At 38.6% G+C, this 21,752-nt stretch overlaps 2 protein-coding genes across 4 annotated transcripts in view; one reads left to right on the top strand and one right to left on the bottom strand.

Annotated features, from left to right (window-relative positions):
- The window catches only part of LOC124881731 (growth arrest-specific protein 2), a 32,623-nt gene extending 22,327 nt beyond the window's left edge, over positions 1 to 10,296 (bottom strand). Inside the window, exons 1-2 of one of the 3 annotated variants that reach the window (XM_047387498.1) lie at positions 9,962 to 10,296; positions 2,943 to 3,104 (exon numbers count right to left, since the gene is read on the bottom strand). In XM_047387498.1, the coding sequence (XP_047243454.1) occupies positions 2,943 to 3,087 (145 nt within the window). In that variant the 5' untranslated portion in view covers positions 3,088 to 3,104; positions 9,962 to 10,296. Of the gene's footprint in view, positions 1 to 2,942; positions 3,105 to 9,825 lie in introns of all 3 variants that reach the window. The other 2 variants (XM_047387486.1, XM_047387489.1) reach the window with 2 other exon arrangements.
- A 1,171-nt stretch (positions 10,297 to 11,467) lies between these two features.
- Positions 11,468 to 13,392, top strand: fancf (FA complementation group F). Its single transcript, XM_047387477.1, has 2 exons — positions 11,468 to 11,623; positions 11,883 to 13,392. The coding sequence occupies exon 2, from the start codon at positions 11,920 to 11,922 to the stop codon at positions 12,976 to 12,978; it is 1,059 nt and encodes a 352-aa protein (XP_047243433.1). The 5' UTR covers positions 11,468 to 11,623; positions 11,883 to 11,919; the 3' UTR covers positions 12,979 to 13,392.
- Positions 13,393 to 21,752: the final 8,360 nt, after the last annotated feature.

Raw genomic sequence — 21,752 nt, forward strand, 5'->3', positions numbered from 1 at the left:
TGACTTGAGGTGAAGTTGACAAATTTTGTAGGTAGTCCAGGATCTACATTAATCCATTGGCTTTTTCCATGTACCAGTACTTGCAGTGAACTGGCCCCTTAGCAACATGCTACCACCACCATGGTTGGTGTCTGACAGTCTTTTTAGGTTTGAAAGTCTCACCTTGATTCTTTTAAACATACCTCTTGTCATAGTGGCCAAATGCATTAATCTGTGTTTTGTCTGACTGTAGAACTTTTTTCCAGATTGTCATCAGCAGGTTTCGGTTATACTTGAAGGTGTTGATTTTGGAACAGGCAGTACTTTCTTGGTTGGTACCCTCTAAGTCCATGGTAATGTAAACTGGCCTCATTGTGGATAGTGACACTGGTGTTTCAGCATGTTTGAGCCCTGGTGGTCCCTGGGTTGTGCCTTACCAGCGAGATAGATTTCCCATCCCATGCTCAAACTTGAACATAATTGGCTGTTCTAACAGAAAAAGGATCCCAAATACATTTGAAAATGTGCTGAAATTGATCAGCCAGATTAACATTAAGCTTCTTGAATAACCCCAACATCAACCCTATTGAAAATATCTGGACTATGCTTTCTAGATGCAAGTTGAATCCTGTGGGATTTTTTTCCACTGTTGTGGTGGTGACTACTAGTAGCAATACAAATAGTACAGGAAAATGTTAAGAAATACAGGTACTACAGGTACTACTGGTTTAATTGAATACAAACTGCCAAAACTGCTTATAAATATTTTGTTCCTACAATGTTTAAAATGCTTCACATGTTCCAAGTCCATACTAAATGTTTACCTCCAGCTTTCCAAGTGTGAATTTCACCTTCAACAATTATTTTAGTTGTATTTCTGAGTGGGAACCTCTGAGTATAAAAAGAAAGCTGCATTAATTAAAATGTAAGCCCTTAGTTCTTCTTTTAATGCAAAGACAGATTCAAATGCATACATTCATGCAGATGAGGAGTGTAGACTGGGACCATATGTACTCTATTCAGTGTCCATTGTCACCATATGCCTGCTTGGGATGAGGGATTGCTACGAAGTCAAGATTTCTTCCAATCTGCTAGTTCAGGGGATGGAAACCCCAGCCCTCAATGCCTAAACTCCTTCATACTTTAGATGTTTTCCTGCTTTAACATCTTGACTAAAATAACCACATCATTGATAGACCTCTGCAGAACATGGTGACAGACAAAAGGGGTAATTAAATGATCTGAATTAGGCGTTGGAGCGGGGACACATCCAAAACCTGGAAGATAAGCCAGCTCTGCATTTGATAAACAATTTCTCAGAAATTGTTATTTTACAATCAGCTTAATCTGGTTGTATTGTATTTTAGTCAGTCAGTCAGTCATTTTCTCTGCTTATTCCAAAGTGGGTCACGGGGGAGCTGGTGCCTATCTCCAGCAGTCTATGGGTGAAAGGCAGGGTACACCCTGGACAGGTCGCCAGTCCATCACAGGGCAACACACATACAACCAAGCACACACTCATTCATACACCTAAGGGCAATTTAGAGTGACCAATTAACCTAACAGGCATGTTTTTGGACTGTGGGAGGAAGCCGGAGTACCCGGTGAGAACCCACGTATTGTATTTTAATTCTATTGAAATGGACTCTGGTTCAATCCCTTAGGTTTACAAGTTTTGTGTATTCTGTTTATTTTTATGTTTTGTATTCTGTTTTCTTTCATGTTCTGTCATTATCCTAGTTTTTCCCTCGTGTTTGGTTTACAGTCTGGTTTATAGTCTTTGTTTTGAGTTTTACAATTAGTAGATTATTTTGTGTTTGATTGTATTATGGCTTTCTTGTTGCCTGTGTTGTCCCTTGAAGTTATTTTGTTATTTCTAGTCATTCTCTCTCATTACCTCAGTCCATGCTCCCCTTCAACTGCTCCACATTTATTTAAATAGTCTCACCTGTTCCTCGTACCAGCTATCTCCTGCTGTTTTGTAAGTCCAGTGTTCTTTAATAAATACATCATTAAACTATGATTGTGCCTGCGTCCTGCCTGTGTCTAGGTCGCCACACAAAAATGTGACTGTTAGTTTGAAAAGATAATCTGACTGGATTGGACAGTAAATAACTGGATGTAATGTAGAGTTGCTTGTTATATGAAGTACTTCTAGGCTGTGTGTTCTGGCCTAGAGTTATACATATATGAACTGAACTGATACAATTTTTAAACTAAGCTATCATTTCAATGTCTCCCACAAAAAACTGGTGATCTCTATTATTAAAACAATTAGAAAAATGTACATTTCAAAAAGACAGAGCGATAAAATATAAAAATGTGACATCTTAAAATATACTAGTACACATTCTATTGGGTTATGTTGCTCTAATCCCATTCAGATCAAATTAGGGCACTTTATGTATTCAACTTCATCTGCAATGTTTAAAAACCTAAACAACACAGAACCCCTGTAATGCCTTTTCATTACCAGTGGCTCTGCATTATTTAAGAAAGCCTAATGATGTCCATTATTCTTTTAAGGTAATATATTGAATACTGAATCAGGGAAAATGTGTTTGTAATGAGGCTTAGATTGATTCCAGCTCCCTGCAGAAGTGTTTACATCAGCACTACCATTTACATTATGTTAAAGACAAGACGAGGAGCGTTGCAGGATTTTTTTGCAGCACAATTGCATTCAGAGGTCAGTGTTTTAAATGAATTAGCAAAACAGCAATATATGTTCAGAGTGAATTAACGTTTGCGTCTAAATAAAATTCATAACTATGCATGACATTAAATGCAAAAAATATGTAGATATTATCAAGCTAATAATTCTGACTGGATTCACAACACGCTGATGCTAAATTTAAAACCATTTTCATTTATTGAAATTTCCTATGCATCTTGCAGTATCCATATGGTTTTCAGTAGTACACTCTATATTAAAATGAGTATTAATGATGTTTGAGGCTTACCAAGAATATTACTGAGCCACAGGGCGAGGTCTTCCTTCATGGGCAGCAGGCAGGCTTCATGTCGACTGGAGAGCCACTGGTGGTACTGCTGCATGTCAGTCAGCCCAGGACCGCAGGGATGCTTTGGGCTCAGCGAGCTGCACATCGTTCCTTACTGATGGCCTGAAGTAAACGATAAGGACCAAAAATGTTTAACTGAAAAGTTACATCAAGTCAAAAAGTCAAAACAGAAAAAAACTATATCTTTAGGAGACGTTTATTTTGAAATGTCAGTTGAATGCAGTTTGAGGTTAATTTGGCAAACCTTTCTGTAATTGTACTGTATTTGCACAGCACCCTCCAACCTTATTGGCACCCTGTTAAGATGTGTAAACAAATGCACCATCTATTGTAGTAATATCATATAAAAAAAAGAAAAGTACAACCTTCCCAACATAACCATTCCTAGAAAATTACCCTATGATGAATGAAGCATTTTTATTTATATACTTTACATTTTTTAAGTGATCAAAGTTTGTAGGAACTTTGATTAGTCAACAATGACTTAGGGTATAAACATACCATCACACAGAGGCCTATTTCTCTAAGCCATGTTTTAAAATGGGAAAGACATAAGAACATGTCATTAAAGAAAGCTGGAGGTGTGTTTTCTAAATCAGGAATAGGCTGCAAGAAAACAGCTTTCATATGCTTGTGCACATTTTTAATCAATAATTAAAAAACTATTGATTGAAAATAAATAGTATGGAACGGTGACAAACAGGTCTTGAAAACATCCCAAGTTTTTCTGAGAGCCACGCAAAGTGTGGAGGATGGGTAAAAAAATCTCTCAAACTCTCTCAATAGAGAACTGTAGTAAAGATTTTAGCGTACTGGGAGATTGTAATAAAATATGAATATATTTGAAGGCTTTTTCCACATTTTCATCAAGTGTGCCAGTATTTGAGGAGGGCGCAGTATGCCCGAAATTTTAAAAGCATTATTTTCAGCTTAGAATTTTAGGTGCAATATACTCTTTTACAGAAACCCTTCTGTATGTGAAATGTTGACAAAAGAAATGAATGCCTTGTGGCTAAATGCTTACCAGACAAGACATTGATATCTATTAAGACCTACATTGTTAAAGGACTAAAAACGTTGTTGGGTCTTAAGATCACAATATCCCACTAAATGCTAAACATATTCACAATTTCACTTTTTACCTTTTTTGAGTTGAACAACAACCAGAAATATGCTTTTGCTGAACTTCACAGTAAAGTTTAAAACTTTAATTTTTTTAAAAAGAATGTCATTCCTTAATTGTGTTTGTCATTTTTTGGCCCTTGTAACATGGTTAGTGTACGACTTTTCAGTTAAAACCAGACACTGTAACTTCCATAACCTGATCAGTCCAAAGATGGTGCCACATCTGTAGAAATCCACCATGTGTTGCAGCGATATCCTGTCCCAGACAATATCAGTATGTGGGCCCCATTTTGCTAAAACTTAATGGGTACCGAGTGGGCCTGGGCTAGAAATGGGGTTCTTTTATTGAACCTACCTGGGTTGACTAAGCAAAGCTACACTGGCAGTTTTCCACCCTATGCAGGTCTTAGTTAGGTCTTGAAAGGGTATTAAGAAAAATAATTAAAATTCAACAACAAATCTTGGACCCATATAGGTCCCACTTCTTACCCCAGAATTGTCTTACATCAAACATATATAAGCAATGAACTAACTGTCATTAATTTCCCCTGGAAAATCCAATCTGGAGCCAGTTTTTAAGCCAATTTTCTACCCATCTGGGCCCCATCAGTAAATGGTGGCAGGGTTTCTGTATGAAAGGATAATTTTGAAAACACTACTAATGTGGCCAAATTATGACTGCCCAAACATTCACTTTGGTTCAGCTTTCAGATGCCTCTGGATACAGTGTACTCCACAATTATTGACCACACTAATAAAGAGGTGTGCAAAAAGCCTCAAAAAAAATGCTTGTTATGAAGACTAACATGGATTTTTCCTAAACAGATTTTCTAATGCATTTGCACCTCTCGTCCACATGGAAACAGCAAAACCCAGTTTGTGGTGTATACGTGTAAACAAGATTTTCTGATAATATTAAAAATCATGAAATACAGGTCAACTTTCAACATGCCCATTCTAACTTTGTGTGCTAGGAAGCAGAGCAGCAGTGGAGTCACTGTTATAAGTTATTTCACGTCTGTCTCGCTTTCCGCTGACTCTGTTTCCTTTGAACTTTAAAAGTCCACTGAAAAAGTAAACAACCAAGTGGACAAAGTAAACCATGTCAACAAAAACATGAGCTAGAATTATTTCGGGCTAATCTTTCATCTAGCAATCCTCCAGACATGCTCAGGACCTTCTTCTTTTGAAATTTTATGTCATTATGTCTAGGTTATGGCCATCTGCTGTGCAGGGTACGTATTACAGTGTATTTGATTGGAATCCCACAGATCACATCAATAAACATGGGGTCTTGAGATCCCCTTCAGAAAGTAGGATTTTGCGATAAATCTGAAAAACGATATAAATCGATACTTACAAACAGATAAAAGCAATGGTTTCACTGTAGAGGATTTAATTTGGCCTATGCTGTTATTATATCTGTTCTTTTGACTTGATAGTATACTCCACTCATGGCAAGTCTTTTCCACTGTTATTTTGTGGGTCTGAAGCTGAAAAGGTTCCACACCATTACTACAGACCATTTAGACACAGATTGTGTTTTTCAGAAACAGAAAGCTGTCACTCTTTTCTCCAGTTCTCTAACATTTAGCTTTTGAGATGCTTCTTCTTCTCCTCCTTCCTCCTTACTGTACTCAGTGCAAAATAAACTTTGCAAAAGTTCCAGTTATTTTTTAAATTTTTACTATGACTAGATATGGGCAGATTTCTGCGAGTTATTGTTCTCTTGTAGCAGTTTCGAGTCTTAAGTAGATCAACATACATCCGCCTTACTTGAATACCATGTTCTTTTGTCTTTCCCATTTTTAGAAGTGGCTAAGAAAAATAAGCTGCGGTTTCAAGTTTATATTCCAGGCAAACAAGTTGTGGAACCTAATTAAAGGTTCCACAATACTCTGAAACAATTAAAAAAAGGACAGATGAAATGTATAAAAACGCTTTATTAAAATGTATTTCAAAATAAAATTTAGGAATGCCAATAACTGCGGCACCTGTGATTTTGCTAACAATAATTATTCCTTAACCTAAAATTTATCTTCTGCATTTTGTTTTTGTATTAAGTGCCAAATAATCGAGGTGTGCACAGTATTTTATTTCCATTCAGCCCTTCCCATATGGTTCGATTACACCAGTGTTTTGTTGTTTTATTAATACGCACAGTTATTACTTTATTCTATTCTTTACAAAAAATACATAATGGTGTTCCATCTATAGTAAATGATTTGAGGTGTGGTTGAAACAATTAACATTCTGACTTTTAAGAAGTCTCACAGTGTCAAATTACAGCTGCTAATCAGGCAAATATTTCTAAAAGGAAGAAAGGAAGTTATGACAAACCCATACTGACTACTTTTATTCTCAAGGTTGAATCCCGGTGTGGATTACACTGACCTGAATGCATTAGACAGTAACATTCCTGTCGCCTTCTTCATCAGACAACAGATACTTTATACCAGCTGGGCTCACACAAAAGCAGTTTTAGTAACCAAACAAAGAGCTCTTTCAGTATTCCCTGACATCAATAATGGAGTCTATTACATCGTCTGTCTCAATCCAATACAGTCAACACGGCAGCAAAGTTTCCATGGATTGATAGCATTCAGCATTGGTAATAAGGTCGATATTTAAAAAGCACTTTCTTCCATTTAAAGTTGATGTCAATGATAAATAAGACATTTCTCACATCTGTTTCTAGTAGCTAATTCACTGTGTGGACTATAATGGCAAAATCATTCAGTTTTCAGTCAGCTGTCTCCTTAAATGGAGCTGCCTCCAAAGAGTGGGCAACTGTCAAAGCAAATAACTCCCAGATGTAAGCAGAGAAAGAAACCACAAAGTTTAGGCAATGATTGTCTGTCTGAAGTAAACTGAACAATATTGTGATTCAGACAGATGGGAGACAACCTCCCACTCCACTCCACATCCAACATTAGATATATTTAGTTCCAGTTTTCAGTTGTTATTTTTTTCGGACTCTGCTGATTAAGTTAAAGGAAGCTTCAATAAAGGTTTTATTTTTATAATGAAATCCAGCGGGTCTATTTCAAAGGTTTTCCCTCAGGTTTCTATCCAAACTGGAACATCTCACATGCCTGCATGGCAAGCAAAAAGCAACCGCATATCTGATGCAAATTACAAAAAGAATTAATTTAAACAAGGAAGCATAAATGCCATAAACAAATAGTTCATAATGTGTAATGGCAGAAATTTTCAGCCGACTGCAGAGGGAGGATAACACAAGATGGAAGTGTGAAACATTTTAAGGTTATTCTGCAGCTTGCTGTAACAAAATCACACTGCGATAAAAAATGTAGACATCAAAATATTGGAGTCTGAGGAAGGCCATATTATCTCAACAAGAACGACACCTTCTAACGGGGTGCACACACCAAACTCTGGGTCTCAGCACTCACACAGGTGCGACATTCCCAAGTGGGGTGTGTGGTCGGCTGATGCAACAAGTGAACAAGAGTAACTTCATGCCAGTTTATTCACATGTGCTGGATGTAAATGTGCATTATTTTACTTTTCTTTTTAATTACAGTTTGCTGTAGCATGAGAAATACTGATATAAAAAACATTTTCTTAGTTTTTTCTGATGAACTGTGAAATTATCTAATGACTTTCCTCTGGTCACTAACTCTGGCTCTGTGTTTAGGGTCAGTCTCCAGCAGGGAATCGAACCTCTGTCCCAGTCTAAAGTCTTTTGAGGCCTCTAACAGGTCCATCTTCCCATCAGCTCTTAACAAATTCCCTGTCCCTGCTGACGAAGAGCTACCTCACAGCATGATGTTGCCACCACCATGTTGCCACCAGCTTTGCACCCCAGCAACAAAGTTACAGTTTGGGCTCATCTACAAGACATGTAGGAAACGCTGGAATTCTGAAAAAAAAAAACTTTGTTCTTGTCAATCTTCCAAAAAAACAACAGATTTGTGAAGTGCACAACAATAGCTAGCTATCGACAAACTCTCCCACATAAGCTGTAGATCTCTGCAGCTCCTCCAAAGTTACCATGATTAATGCTCTCCTTGCAGTCAGTAAGGAAGACAGCCATGTCTTGGTTGGATTGCAATGTGCTAAACTCTTACCATTTTCAGATGACGGATTGAATAGTTCTCTGATTTCAAAGCTCTTAATATAACCAACCCTTTGCTGAAGGTTCTCCACAACTTCATTCCTGACCAGTCTGCTCTCTTCCTCGCTCCTAATGATGTTGTTTGTTCACCAATGTTCTGAAACAGGCCTTTTTTAGGTTTTTATTTTTTGAAAAGATTTTGAAAACTATGCATCATTTTCCTTTCACTTGACAGTTACACTTTACTTTGTGTTGGTCGCTCACATAAAATCCCAATAGAGTACATTGAAGTTTGTGGTTGAAGTGTGAAAAAAGTGCAATGGGTATGTATACTTTTGCAAGGCACTATAAAGGCACTATACATTTGTAATTAGTTTGAGCTAAGACTCAATGTTTTGTAAAGTACTGCGATATTTATAAGAAGAAGATAAGTAAACATGATTCTCAAGTGAACATTGTTAGACATACTCCATGCCTCTCACCACACTTTAACTTGGCCTGTTTGACCTCAGGCCCAAAAAACACCACTCTGCTACAAGACATGTTTCATCTGCTGAACTTGCAAATGTCATTTTCAAAATTCAGGTTAGTCTTATGCTTGACGTGCCAGAAGACGTTCAAATGAACACATAAAAATTTGCATTTTTTCATTCTGGGAGGCCCCCCGAACTAAGTCATCAAAACACATCGCTGTTGTTGCAGATTGCTCCAGGAAAACCGTGTGGACAGGAATTCTGACTGCGTATTACATTAATTAGGAAACACAAAAGTGTCTCTGTGCTGTTAGCTCACACTGGCTTCCACTTCTTCATCCTCTACAACAGTAAACATATTCAAATGCGGAATTATTCACTTAAATAAGGAAATTCTGCAAAGTTTGCATGGGAAATAAGTTATATGCTTACAAAGTCCAGATTATTACAGCTGTTGCAGCTACTCATACAAGGCAAACTCTCCTGCAGAAAATGTGAACAAAAACAGTGACTTATATGAACATAAACAAAACACACGCTGCTCTTATTTAAAATCGACTTTCTGTTAGGTTGCAATGCTTTCTTGCAGATTAAACAATTTTCATGCCTCAATAGTATCTTCATTATAAGTTTTCAAAATTCACCTGTAAGCAAAATGCATTAAAAATACAGCCTTACATTCAGTTAAATTACAAGTGAAAACGTTGACGTTGCTTCTGGTCTTTTTGGCATCCTGCATTAATTATTTTACAAATTCAATTGCTACATAGCTTTTTAAAGTTGTCTCCGTCTTTACAACCGTCACAAATAAAAAGAGCCACAAGAGTCAATTAGCCAGTCTGGAAATAAGATCAAGGGTGAACGCCTAATGACTTATGTCTGAAATTCAGCTGAACGCTCAGCAATTAAAAGGCTGCCGCCGAAAATAGAAAATGTCATATTCTGAGCAACCCAACATGCTTCTCATTGCATGAGAAGTAAAATAAAAGAAAACAATCTCCCAGTTAATCATCAGAAAATATTTAACCAAGATTTAACGTTTTAACTATAAAGTATTATTATTCATAACAAGTTTAGCAATGATTAAAAACTAATTCAAAGGAAGAATCGATCTGACATAAGACCTGAAAAGTCAAAGGCTCACCCTTCAGCTCACTCGCCCTGTGAGCTGCTGAAGCCCAGTTTTCATGCTTGTCTCCAAAACACAGGCAATGTGACCCGGGGAGGTCTGTCTTGCAGCGCATTGCATGAAGATCTGACAGACAAACACAAATACTCACAGCACGCTGCTCTTGCTGCTGCTCCTGCTGCTGTTGATGATGATGATGAAGATGATGGGAGGGAGGTCTGATCCAGCTGGCCGCGCTTCCCCCTGCTGTTGCCTCCATGTCAAAGTCTGACTACAATTTTTTTCTCCAATGCTATTTGGTACAAACGTGTTGGAATGAACGTCTAGGGTTTGTTCTCATGTGTGAATAGTACAACATTTCAGTGTGAATTATTATTATTATCATTTTATTATTATTACTACTAAATAGGCTGATGTTGTTAAGGCAACTGAATTTTTCAGGATTGCATAACCAGTTTTTAGAGTGATTTATGCAGCTATAAACGCCAGTATAAAACGACGGGAGATCCGTATTTGTGGAACCTTATGGTGCGTTCGTGTTGCCACGGAAATCTTGAGTGACGTCACACCCGGGTTCAGCGCGGTCTATTTGCAAGTCGGAAAACCAGGAGGATCTGTCAGTTGTTCTGTTGCACATTACTAGCAAATATAAGACGATAACAATGTATTTCCTCGTTTTATTTGTTAAAATAGTGAACGAAGATGTTCATAAATAGGCTACACTTGTTCTCAGCATGGATTTTCTAATAAATAGTGCAGACCTAATACTTTCATAACATTTTATGCACGGCAGCCATTTTGGATTTTGAACTCTGGGCTGCTCAGCCACCTCAAACATTCCCAGTCACAATAACGATCCTCTACCGCGTTGCTCAGAAAATCCAAGTTCCAACTACAAATTGAACACACCACAGTTACAAGTTAGACAACCAGCCGGATTTGCAACCTGTTGTAATACTAACTATTGGACAAAAACATTATTTCTCCCTGTTTTAAGTGTTCAAACACAAACGAATATGTTCACAAATCCCGGTTAAACAATTCTATGAGTGCTGCTGCTTTAATAAGAACTGTCGGAAATAGTAGTCGATAGTTTATACCTGCAAAGTAGCCTATGTTTTATGGTGCGTTCTCGGATTTTCGGAATTCCTGTGATTGTTTATATATCATTAAACCAGAGGCATCCGGCACAACGTTACATACGCAGGAACATTCATCACGTTTTATGTGTGCTGCAGCATATTAAATACTGAACTAGGAGGAGATTGGCAACCCGACTTTCCTGGCAGGAGTTTCCACTTATGAGAATGTTTTTTTTTTTTTTTAAATCAAACTTCCAAATAAAAATAGAAGACACCATAGATACAAGTGGGAAACCAGACGGATTTGCTAACTGTTGTGGAGTTTGCTTCTAAAATTTAAGACAAAAATAATGTAGCTAAGTCTCTCGATTTCAACTGTTCAACACTAAAGGAAAATGTTCATTAAAAGATTAGCTACATTTCATTTTCATTGTATTACAGAATACCTTCTGTCTTGTCTTCATGTGTCTTGTAATGTATATGTTGTTTCTTTCTAAAATTATGTAATTCTTATGAATTGGTCAGATGTTTTTTATGTCTGCACCCAGGTGGCACTGAGAGCTCAAGGGGAACACACCATCACTCTTCATACGAATCGTATTTTGGCGTCCACCCGTGTCTTTTATTTTGAAAGGCTAAACGTCAGCAGTCCACTACGCATGCGCACTTGGAAAGGCGACACAAATACAAACGGAAGACCGGGTGTCTGAAAGAAAGTGAAGATACGCGAGGTGACAACAGCAAAAACCTGATGTTAATTGTCTTATTCTCGTTTTATGGTTGCACTGTAGCTGTTGGAGAGACCTGTGTTTGTTAAAATGTGGTTTCTTTTTGTTCACGCTAAGTCTGTTTAACATGATAAACCGTTTACTTTATGTTGGTTCTGGGTAACTTTTAGCTAACTCACTTACTTTCTTCGATTGAACCAAGTCTCTGGGAGTTAAGGAACAGTTTGGGTTGAATACCTAAGTTGTGTTTTGTCCCCATCAGTGTCGATGACCCGGTCTGTGAATGAGGACAGCGCCACATGGAGGCCGTGCTGAGAAACGTGGCCTGTACCGTGGAGCTGCTGGCCGTGGCTGCCCACAGCAGTGTGGTGAGTCAGTGGGATGAACAGACTGTGTCCAGGGCTTTTCGCTGGGCCACGTACTGCGAGCACATCTACATAAGGTTCCATAGTAACCCGGTCATAAGAGGGGTCCTGGAGAAGCAGCTGCAGCTCACCAATCACAGTTTGAAGGAAGCTCTTCCTGAATACAATGAAGTGTCGTTCTGGGATCTGGGTCGCTGCCAGAACCTGCTGCTCCTCTGGATGCTGAACAACTCTGCTCTGCCCATCTCCATCATGAAGATGCTCTTTGAAACAAGGGTTTCTGTTAACAATATTAACAGCGACTACGAAGATGTCAGAGGCCTCTGCAGCCAGCTCATTCAGTGCAGATCTGCCTGTAAAGTCCTGCATCATCTCCTGGGTCTCCCTACTGTTGGTGCTGAGGCTCAGGTTCAGGGAGAGATGCTGATGGAGAGGTTGGAGTTCGTGTTGAGCCAAAACGATGATTCCCGTTGGGCGGAAGATTTTCTGAGCTCTGTCCTTCAGGAATTTGAGGGTGCAGCACAGCATTTGTGTCCAGTCATCGCTGCAGCTCTGCAGACAACGACAGACTCAGCTGCACAAACTGCTTCTCAGAATTTTCTCCTAGACTGGTTGCAGAGTCAACACGGCGTGCTGCAGCACATGTGCTCTGCGCTGCCCTCTAAGCTTCTTGCAGACTTGGCAAAAAAACACCAGAAATTTAGAGGTGCTTTCTGCAAGTTGCTAAAAAAGTGGGCCTCGGAGATGGAGTACAGGATAAACGAAGGTGAATGGATTCATACTGCAACAAACTCTATAGTGTCCTTCCAGAAAATGACTGAGCACTTTTTGACCCTGTTTGAGGCCTGTCCCTCTATTAGGACGGAAACAGAGGATGAGCTGCAGGCCCTGAAGATTTCTGATGGAGACTTTGATGTTAGAGGTCTGAGTGTGTGGGGGGACCTCTTGTTGGCTTTGAGCAACGAGGCTCATTCTTCTGGTTTCTTTATCTAGACAATCTCACCAAAATCTTGGCGAGTTATTGTTTACACAATAATGTGTGTACCAGATCTCGTTTAGTACTAAATAAAATAAACTGTAACACTGATGGAATGTTGTTAATAACTAAAAACAGAAAAAACACGTTTTTGATCATATGGATGGTCCAATCATAACGTTTGCACTTGTTCATTACTATTATATTCATATACATTCAATATGTTATGTTACTGAGTATAGTTTTAAACAAAGAACATTTTATAAAGTGAAATTCAACAATCATAGTTTTTATCAGCTATGCATTTAGTCCAGGAATCTTATCAGGATTAGTGTAGAAATATTTCAAAAACTGTTCCTTTCAAAAGTCTAAACATTGCTGTTAAAAAGCCAGGTTTTTGTGACACAAATAAACAAGACCATGATGAATCATTTTCAGACTTTTTCCTTAATTTGACATCATGCACAGTAGCAACAGAAAAGGCAGAAATTCTGTTTGGAGGCAAATGTAAAAAATAAGCCTTAAACTAATACACTTACAAGCACATTTTCTTACTCTGTGATTAAGAGCAACACTGGAAGATGTGAAGGACTTTCTAGCAAGCACTGGTTGTGATCTACGTGCGACAGTCTGCTGGATTCTCCATGTCTGGACTGTGGAGTAGGGTGGAAGTAAAAAAAAAAATGGACGGGAACTGTTTAAAACCTCCCAAAACCTTATGGTAGAACATATTAATGAAACCAAGCTTTCTTGAACATCGATGTCGTGATTTGAGAAGGTGTGTTAGTCACAAAAACAACATCAAGCATCACCAGAAAAATACCATACCGGTAGCGCCTGTATTGTAATAAAATACAATCAACAAACTTGGAGAACATTCGAAGGGTAAAATTCAGTTTAGAATTTTAGTTTATAATTAATTTAATATAGTTACATGTTTTTTTTTGTCACAAGATCCTGTGGTTTTAACAGGTGTGTATACTTTTGAAAGCTCAAGTACCTCAGTTCGACCGGTAGGGGGAGTTTCAAGACAAAATTACTGTACCTCTTATGGATGACCGCAGTAGGACTAATAGGTCACATTTGAGGTACAGAAAATCTAAAGGGTTTCCCTTATGAGGTTCTGAAAAGATTTTCACTATTTTACATTTGGGTAAATATTTTTTCAGGTGCTGTGCAAAAGTTTTCAACCACACTACATGTATTTATCTTTCAACCAAAGAGCCTGATCCTTCTTTTCAAAGTGGTCCTGATCAGCCTGAGCTGGTTTTGTAAGCCTCCTTGTTCACACACACTTTCTCAGCTCTTCCCACAATCTTTCTATGGATGTGACATCCCTGCTTTATGAAGGTCAACCCAAAACATTGACTTCTTAAGCCACTTTGTAACCACTTGGTGGTATGCTTAGGGTCATTGTCCAGTTCGGAAGACCTGTTGGGGTTCAAGTTTTAAATTTCTGGCTGATGTAATCAGATGTTGCTTCAATATCTCCACACAAAGTTCTTTGCTCATGATGCCATTTATTTTGTGAAGCGCACCAGTCCCTCCAGCAGCAAAACACAAACTACATTGATGCTGACACCCCCATACATCTCGGTCTGTGTTCTCAAGTGTGTAAGCTTTCCCCTTTTTCTGTTTTTGTTTTTCTCTACTGTATAGTCTACTCTTATGTTTTGATCTTTATAGTTTTTACATTTGTGAGTACCTGCAGGCTCACATCCACTTTGCTGCTGATACACCTGAGTTTCCCCACTGTGGAACAATAAAGGGTCAGTCAGTCAGCCATTTTCTACCGCTTATTCCATAGTGGGTCGCGGGGTAGCTGGTGCCTATCTCCAGCAGTCTATGGGCGAGAGGCGGGGTACAACCTGGACAGGTCGCCAGTCCATCACAGGGCAACACACAAACAACCACGCACACACTCATTCATTCATACACCTAAGGGCAATTTAGAGTGACCAATTAACCTAACAGGCATGTCTTTGGACTGTGGGAGGAAGCCGGAGTACCCGGTGAGAACCCACGCATGCACGGGGAGAACATGCAAACTCCATGCAGAAAGACCCCCGGCTGGGAATCGAACCCAGGACCTTCTTGCTACAAGGCAACAGTGCTACCAACTGTGCCACCGTGCAGCCACAATAAAGACAATAAAGGGTATTTTCTTCTATTCTAAAACTAGTAATCCCAATAAAAAAAACTATTTTTAGGGTTTTCAAAAGTCATCACATAGACTTTATCTTTAACATGGCAGGATGACAAATTGTTGTCACTGCAGTATCCTTTTCTGAAGTAAACACTACACCATGCAATATTGCTTATTCCTATTTGGTTAAAGAAATGTGAATAAACACTTTCCAACTTGGTAGTAACAAAATGCGTAAAGACCTACTGTTTTGTTTTTGTTTTTTGGTTTGATGTAGATGTGACACTAATTCATCCCTTGAGTTGTAGGTAAAATTAAAGTTTAGAGTTTAGGTCAAATCATATTTATGTTAGAACAGCCTGGACCTAAATCTTATAGAGAATCTGGAACATGATTAAAAATCAGTTGTTTATTGTGCCCTCCTTTCAAACTGAATGAGCTCATGTTTTGCAAGAAGAATGGACAGAAAAAGATTAGTCTTTTACCCTGAAAGACTTACAGCAAAAAGTCATTGTACACAATAATGACCCGGAGAGGCAGAATTTTTAGATTTTATAATAGATTATTTTTAATATTTGATATGGAGATGTAGATTTGTTTAATAATGTATAGTTTTAAAGAGCAGAAAGTAATAAAATACAATCAGCAAAGCATTCTAACACTGAATTTATTTAACTCCTTCCTAACTTCTCTCCTGAAATTATTTTTTCTTTCTCTCACACCATCTGTCAACAATCCCTCCAGCTCCTGCACCATTGCATTTTGATCAGCTTTATGCCAGTCATGTGACTGGACTAGTAATTTGAAACAAGGGTAAATCTCAGACCTCACCTGCATGTCAAAGCAGCTCTGTGGACGAGGGATCAATTAGTGAGATTCTGGCCTCTCCCTCAGTCAGACGGTCCACAGTAGGAGGTATGTGACAGGTCTCTGTCAGACGGCGGATTAGAGCTGAGGAGGAAACACCAACACGCCACGGCTCGTTTAACACGCCGCAAAGGCAATTCACGTTGAGACAGACAAGGGTCAGTGGGTAAGGGCGGCTCGTACACAACCAATTTATTCTAGGCAATGAAAACATACGCGTCAGGCTGGAGGAAATCCAACAATGACTGAGGAATCTGATTGATCTATATAGAGCAAATACAAAGAATTAGAATCTAATTTGGAAACAACTTTCCAATTTATTTTTGCATTTAATGAGAATGTAGCTTGTAAAATCCTCCTTAAGTGTTTTTTTTTTAGATTTTGTAATTCTCACTTTTATTCACAGCCTTACACATAACTGACAGAAGGTGTGAGCAGCCATGGTGATGACTCACATGTGTTACTGACTGACTTCACGAAGCCTGCAAGATGATAAGGTTTGAAAATGTTCTGCCAATGACAGTCAATCTGTGCTGAAAGCTGGAACCCTATTTTCATTTTGTTTCCATGAACCAAAATGCCCACTTGTCTGAAGACAAGTAAGAACAAATGTGCTCCCAGCTGCAGTGTTCAGTATTACAGGAAAGCTGGGTACTTTTACTGCATCGTCCTGCATTTCCCCCAGTATCCCTCCTTTAGTTTGCATTCTGTGATATTGTTCTCTGTCAGCGTGGGGTGGCAAACTGCAGTAAGACGTGCTGAGAGGGGGCACTGCTGTTCTGCTGCGTCTACAGGGTCACGGAGGATAACATTCATTATAACTCAGATCCAGCCACCATCTGGTGGTGTGAATAGGGGGTGGGTTGCTGAAAGGGTAGAGCCCTCTCTCGGCACGTGCCTAAGCCTCTCCAGCTTGGGCCCTTGTGTAATTGTGAGGGTGGGCAGAGTGGATCCCTGGTCACACCTGTGTCCCACTCAGAGCATGCACCAGACAGAGATGAATGCTCCACAGTGGTTTGTGGGGAAAATATATCTCTTGTAGAAAAGGTTTTGCATTTTAAGTTCAGTTTTGTTGCCAGTAATTTGCCAAGAATATGATGGAATAAAAGTGAAAAAGATAACCAAGCAGCCTTCAATATCTAAGTTGAAAAACGTCAAATGAAAATGCATCGCTTCATTACTTATATCCCATATTTTGTTTAAGTGTTTTAAACTGTGTAAAAAATTGTCCTTTGCCTTTGATTTTTGTTCCTGAGAATTTACAACATAACTGTACAGTTTCTGCTAACTGAGGTGTAAGGTAAATCATAGCATGAGAAATCCAATCTTGAATTAAAATCAACAGTTTTTGTTTTTCATAAAATGAAAAAATATTCAGACTGAATAAAAAAAACACCAGATTCTAAACATAACTATGAATATAATTATCTGCAGTTTCCATCATCATTATAAAAAAAACAAACAACTGGATGTAGTTACATTTCTCCTCTGGTTCAGATACACTTGAAACTTTTGCACATTTTTGCAAGCTACAACCACAGACTTTATTGTATTTTATTGGATCAATACAGAGTAGTGTATAACTGTGAAGTGGAAAAAAAGGCATGTGTGGTTTTCAAATTTTTCTTACAAACAAAAAGTGCAAACGGAGTCCACCTGTGTGTAATTCACCTCAGTGTCAATCCAGCTGTTCTGTTAGGGCCTCCAAGGTTTGTTGCAGAACACTAGCGAGCAATGAGCATCATGAAGACCAAGGAACGCAGCAGGCAGGTCAGGGATAAAGTTGTGGAGAAGTTTAAAGCATGGTTAGGTTAGAAAACAATATGCACAGCTTTGAATATCTCTCAGTGGACTGTTCAATACTTCATCTAAAAATGGAAAGAGTATGGTTCACCTGCAATCCTAGCAAGACATGATTGTCCACCTAAACAGACCAGCTGGGCAATAACAGCTTTAATTACAGAAACAGCCAAGGGGGCCATGGTAACTGGAGGAGCTGAAGAGATCCAGAGCTCAGTTTGGAAAATCTGTTGACAAAACTGTTAGTGGTGCCTTCAATAAATTCAGCATTTATGGATAAGTACCAAGAAGAAAGCTAATGTGAAAGCCATAAGATGGGACAGGGTAGCTGGTCAGAGCCAATGGGAAGATATACTTGGCAGAGGCTGCAAAAAACTTGAAAAAGGGACAGAAGTTCAACTTCCAGCTGGTCAACAACCCTAAACGTAGAGCCAGAACTACAGTGGAACAGCTTGGATGAAAGTACATTAATTTATTAAAATGGCCCAGTCAAATCCCAGACTAAAATACAATGGAGAATTTGTGGCAAGCTTGAAAATCTTTACAAACTTTTTTAAAAAGAAGAATGGACAGATAAAATCACATAAAACCCCAATAAAATACATTAATTTGGTGGTTGTAATGTGACTAGCTAGAGTTGATGAATGTTTAAGAGGGATTGAAATCATTGCAGATAAATGTGTTTAGCCCTTGCTTGTATTGGGAGCAGAACAGGAAGGAAATGTTCTGCAGTGAGCAACATTTGCATATAACAGAAGGAGGATTTTTTTGTTTGTGTCCATGCTGGCTGAATATCTTTAAGAAAATCTCATGCTGGAAACAAAATGTACACAATACCCAGGAACATAAATATACACACTTGTGTTATATGGGTGGAATGTAAAACCGATCTTGCCTTGCCTTTTGACCAGTAAAGCAATTAACAAGAGAGGAGAATAGTGTGTGTGTGTGAATTTATTTGCCCCTAGGTGGAGGATTGTGTTGCAGGGGGTTGTCATAAAATAGTAATTACTTCAACGCTGCGTTGAAACGTGAGGTTGTAATTACTTGTTCTTTCAGTGTATGATGGAGCAGAATTTTCCATTGGAAATTAAGAGCTATTGAAGCAGCAAGGAGCGAATGTTGAAGACATTTGCAGGAGGGATCAGGAGGATAATTGCATGCAGACAGACTCTCAGGGGAAGGGTGCAAGCCTGTCATCAAACACTCATTCTGGCCAAGGCCTCATCCCATTACAGTCCCCAAGGAGCAAGACTGCACCTGCCCCACCGACTGATAACTCCTCAGCCCTCCTTTACGCACCCACATATTACACAACCAGGCAGGGATGAGAGTGACTAAGCTTGGGATACGGCAAAAATAAAGCATCTGTGTTGCAGGCAGGAGAAGTGATGAGAGAGTTTTACCTTCAAATGCTGACAGGTTTCTTTGCAGCCTACAACTGGCATGTCACAGGTTTAACAGCCATGACCACGCCGGCTGGTTAGGCATGAGAAAACATGTTCCACACGAGCGGCGACACAATTGTGTTTTCTGTCAAATTAACGTACACTGAAAGGCATGCAGTGCAACGGCGAGCGTTACTGGCTTCCCTTCTCGCCCCGGCAGATAATCAGAAGAGAAACTGGGATTTGTTGTAATTGCTGCCAAGCTTCAACTGGGGGGTGATTCAGACGTGGAGCTGCTTCCTGTAATGGAGCCATCAGTCAACACAGCAGAAGGTTTCCACGTTCAGACTGTCCATGTGCAGAAAATCAGTCTGAACCTCCCATCCACATACAGCTCAGTTTAACAGAGGAGTTTATGTCATGCTGAATATTTATATTTATGCACTGCAAACAGACAATGAAAAGCCAGCATGTTTAATGGGTAAGTTGAATGATAACACCTTTCATAAAGACCTGGTGAGAGTGGATTCAAAAACTGTTTTTATATCTAGTGTCAGATTCACATAACTCATCCCCACCCACAAAATGCATAAGAAGAGCCAAACATTTTAATACATCTACATTTTAAGGCCATGATGTTCTTAAGATAAAGGTAAAAGAGACATTTGTGAATGAATCTTAATATTTAACATGATTTAGTCCCTCATCAAGTCAATCACCAGATAAATTTGCTGGGCATGCATTAGAAGATGTGCATTTATATGCCTTTATTTTTCCTTGTTGACTTCCCATGCGTGAGAGTGGTTGATGTTGACAGAGTTGCATCAGAAAAACTGTTTACCCCCTTACAGATTTATGCTGTTTGTCATTCTTGTCAAATGTTTCAAATCATCAAACCAATTTTAATATCAAATCTAAAAACTGCACTTTGTGAAATATGTAGAGGGCAAATATTTCATTACATTGCTGTGCAAAGACTCTCATTTCAGAGTGAAGTGGAGATGGCAGCTCATAGATTGGTTTCATCCTTAATTTTATTGTTTTTATCTTAAAGGACACATCATCTGTAAGAAGGAATAGGAACGGCTTCCAAATCCTTTGGAGTTACTAGTGTAATGCTTAACGTGTTGCTATTAATAAGTGATTTAAAACATTCAAACAGGTCTGTGAATTAGTCACATTCTTTGTCTCCCATGCCATCACAGACTATTTACTGCAGATTGTAAAACAAGGAAAGTGTGTAAAGAATTAAGGAACCTGGTTACTTTGAAAAACGACTGTAGTTTTATTGGCTTTATTTTTATGTCCTAGCCTTATATTTTTTTGGGATTTTTCAAATAGAATTGACAGCTGTCCCACCATGACAGCAATTTAATATTCCCGTCTTTTAATTTTGACAACAAATTGTTCCTCCTTGGTATTTGTACAGTGGTAATATAATCCTCTGTTTACAATTTGTGTTTTGGTTTAGAAAAAAGTTACATTTATTTGACTACCCTGATGTGTACAAAATACTTTGTATCTTTTACAGCTGAAGCCAAAGATTTAGGTTTAAAAAGCCTCTTAACCTTTTTTCTAACTGTCTGAAATAAATCAGATTAAACTTCTCAAGTTAGCATTACAGGAATTATTTTATATTTGCTAATTCCCTGAATAAAGAGCGGCTTTTTAGAGATTAGTTTAACTTTTGGCAAGTTCGGAGGTTTACATATCTTTCCTTAGTATTTGGTAGAATTGCCTGCTGGATCAAATATCTTAGGTATCCTTCCAAAAGCTTCTCACAATAGTTTGCCTGTATTCTGGCCCATTCCCCCAGACAGAACTGGTGTAACTGAGTCAGGTCAGTCACCTTTTTTAGCTCTGTCCCAAAACCTTTCCATGGGACTGAGATCAGGGCTTTTTGATGGCCTCTCCAGTATGTTATTGTGCTTAGGGTCATTGTCCAAATAGAAAACCTATTTAGAACTAAGCTTCTGGCTGATGTCTTGAGATGCTTCAACTTTTTCACATCAGGTTTCTTCCTCATGATGCCATTAAAATTGTGAAGTGCCACAGTCCCCCCTGCGTCAAAGAAAGTCTCATTATAATGCTGCCACTGCCGTACTTTAGAGTTGGAATGATCTTCCTAGGCTTCTTCTGGCTTTGCTAAAAAACATAGTAATCTTAGATCTCGTCAAATGTGTGCAAACGTCGAAATTTGAACAAAGTACTAATATATTTGCTAAAAAAAGGTTCATAATCCTGTCATTTTGCAAATTGTAATATTTTAATATTCATCACTGACATAAAACAGGAAAAGTTATGTCAGATTTAAAGCCAGTGACACAAAAAGGTTAAGTGTGTTTTTTTGCAGCCCATGTAGATACTGTATATGGCCTTAGCCATCTGTAAATTCAAATTTGTAGTAGAGGCATTAACTTTGTATATAATGCTAACAGATTCTGCTGTAGAGAGTATTGGTTGTCCGTTATTCGTGCTTAATATAGAAGCCAATCAATAGGCAAATGTGATCCATGTTGTTCAATAGCTCACGTTGAGCTTATGTGCAGGTAGGAGACCCAGGGCAAGATTTTATTCTATTTCTAACAAT

The sequence above is a fragment of the Girardinichthys multiradiatus genome, chromosome 2 (genome assembly GCF_021462225.1).
Source record: "Girardinichthys multiradiatus isolate DD_20200921_A chromosome 2, DD_fGirMul_XY1, whole genome shotgun sequence".
Classification (NCBI taxonomy): Eukaryota; Metazoa; Chordata; class Actinopteri; order Cyprinodontiformes; family Goodeidae; genus Girardinichthys; species Girardinichthys multiradiatus.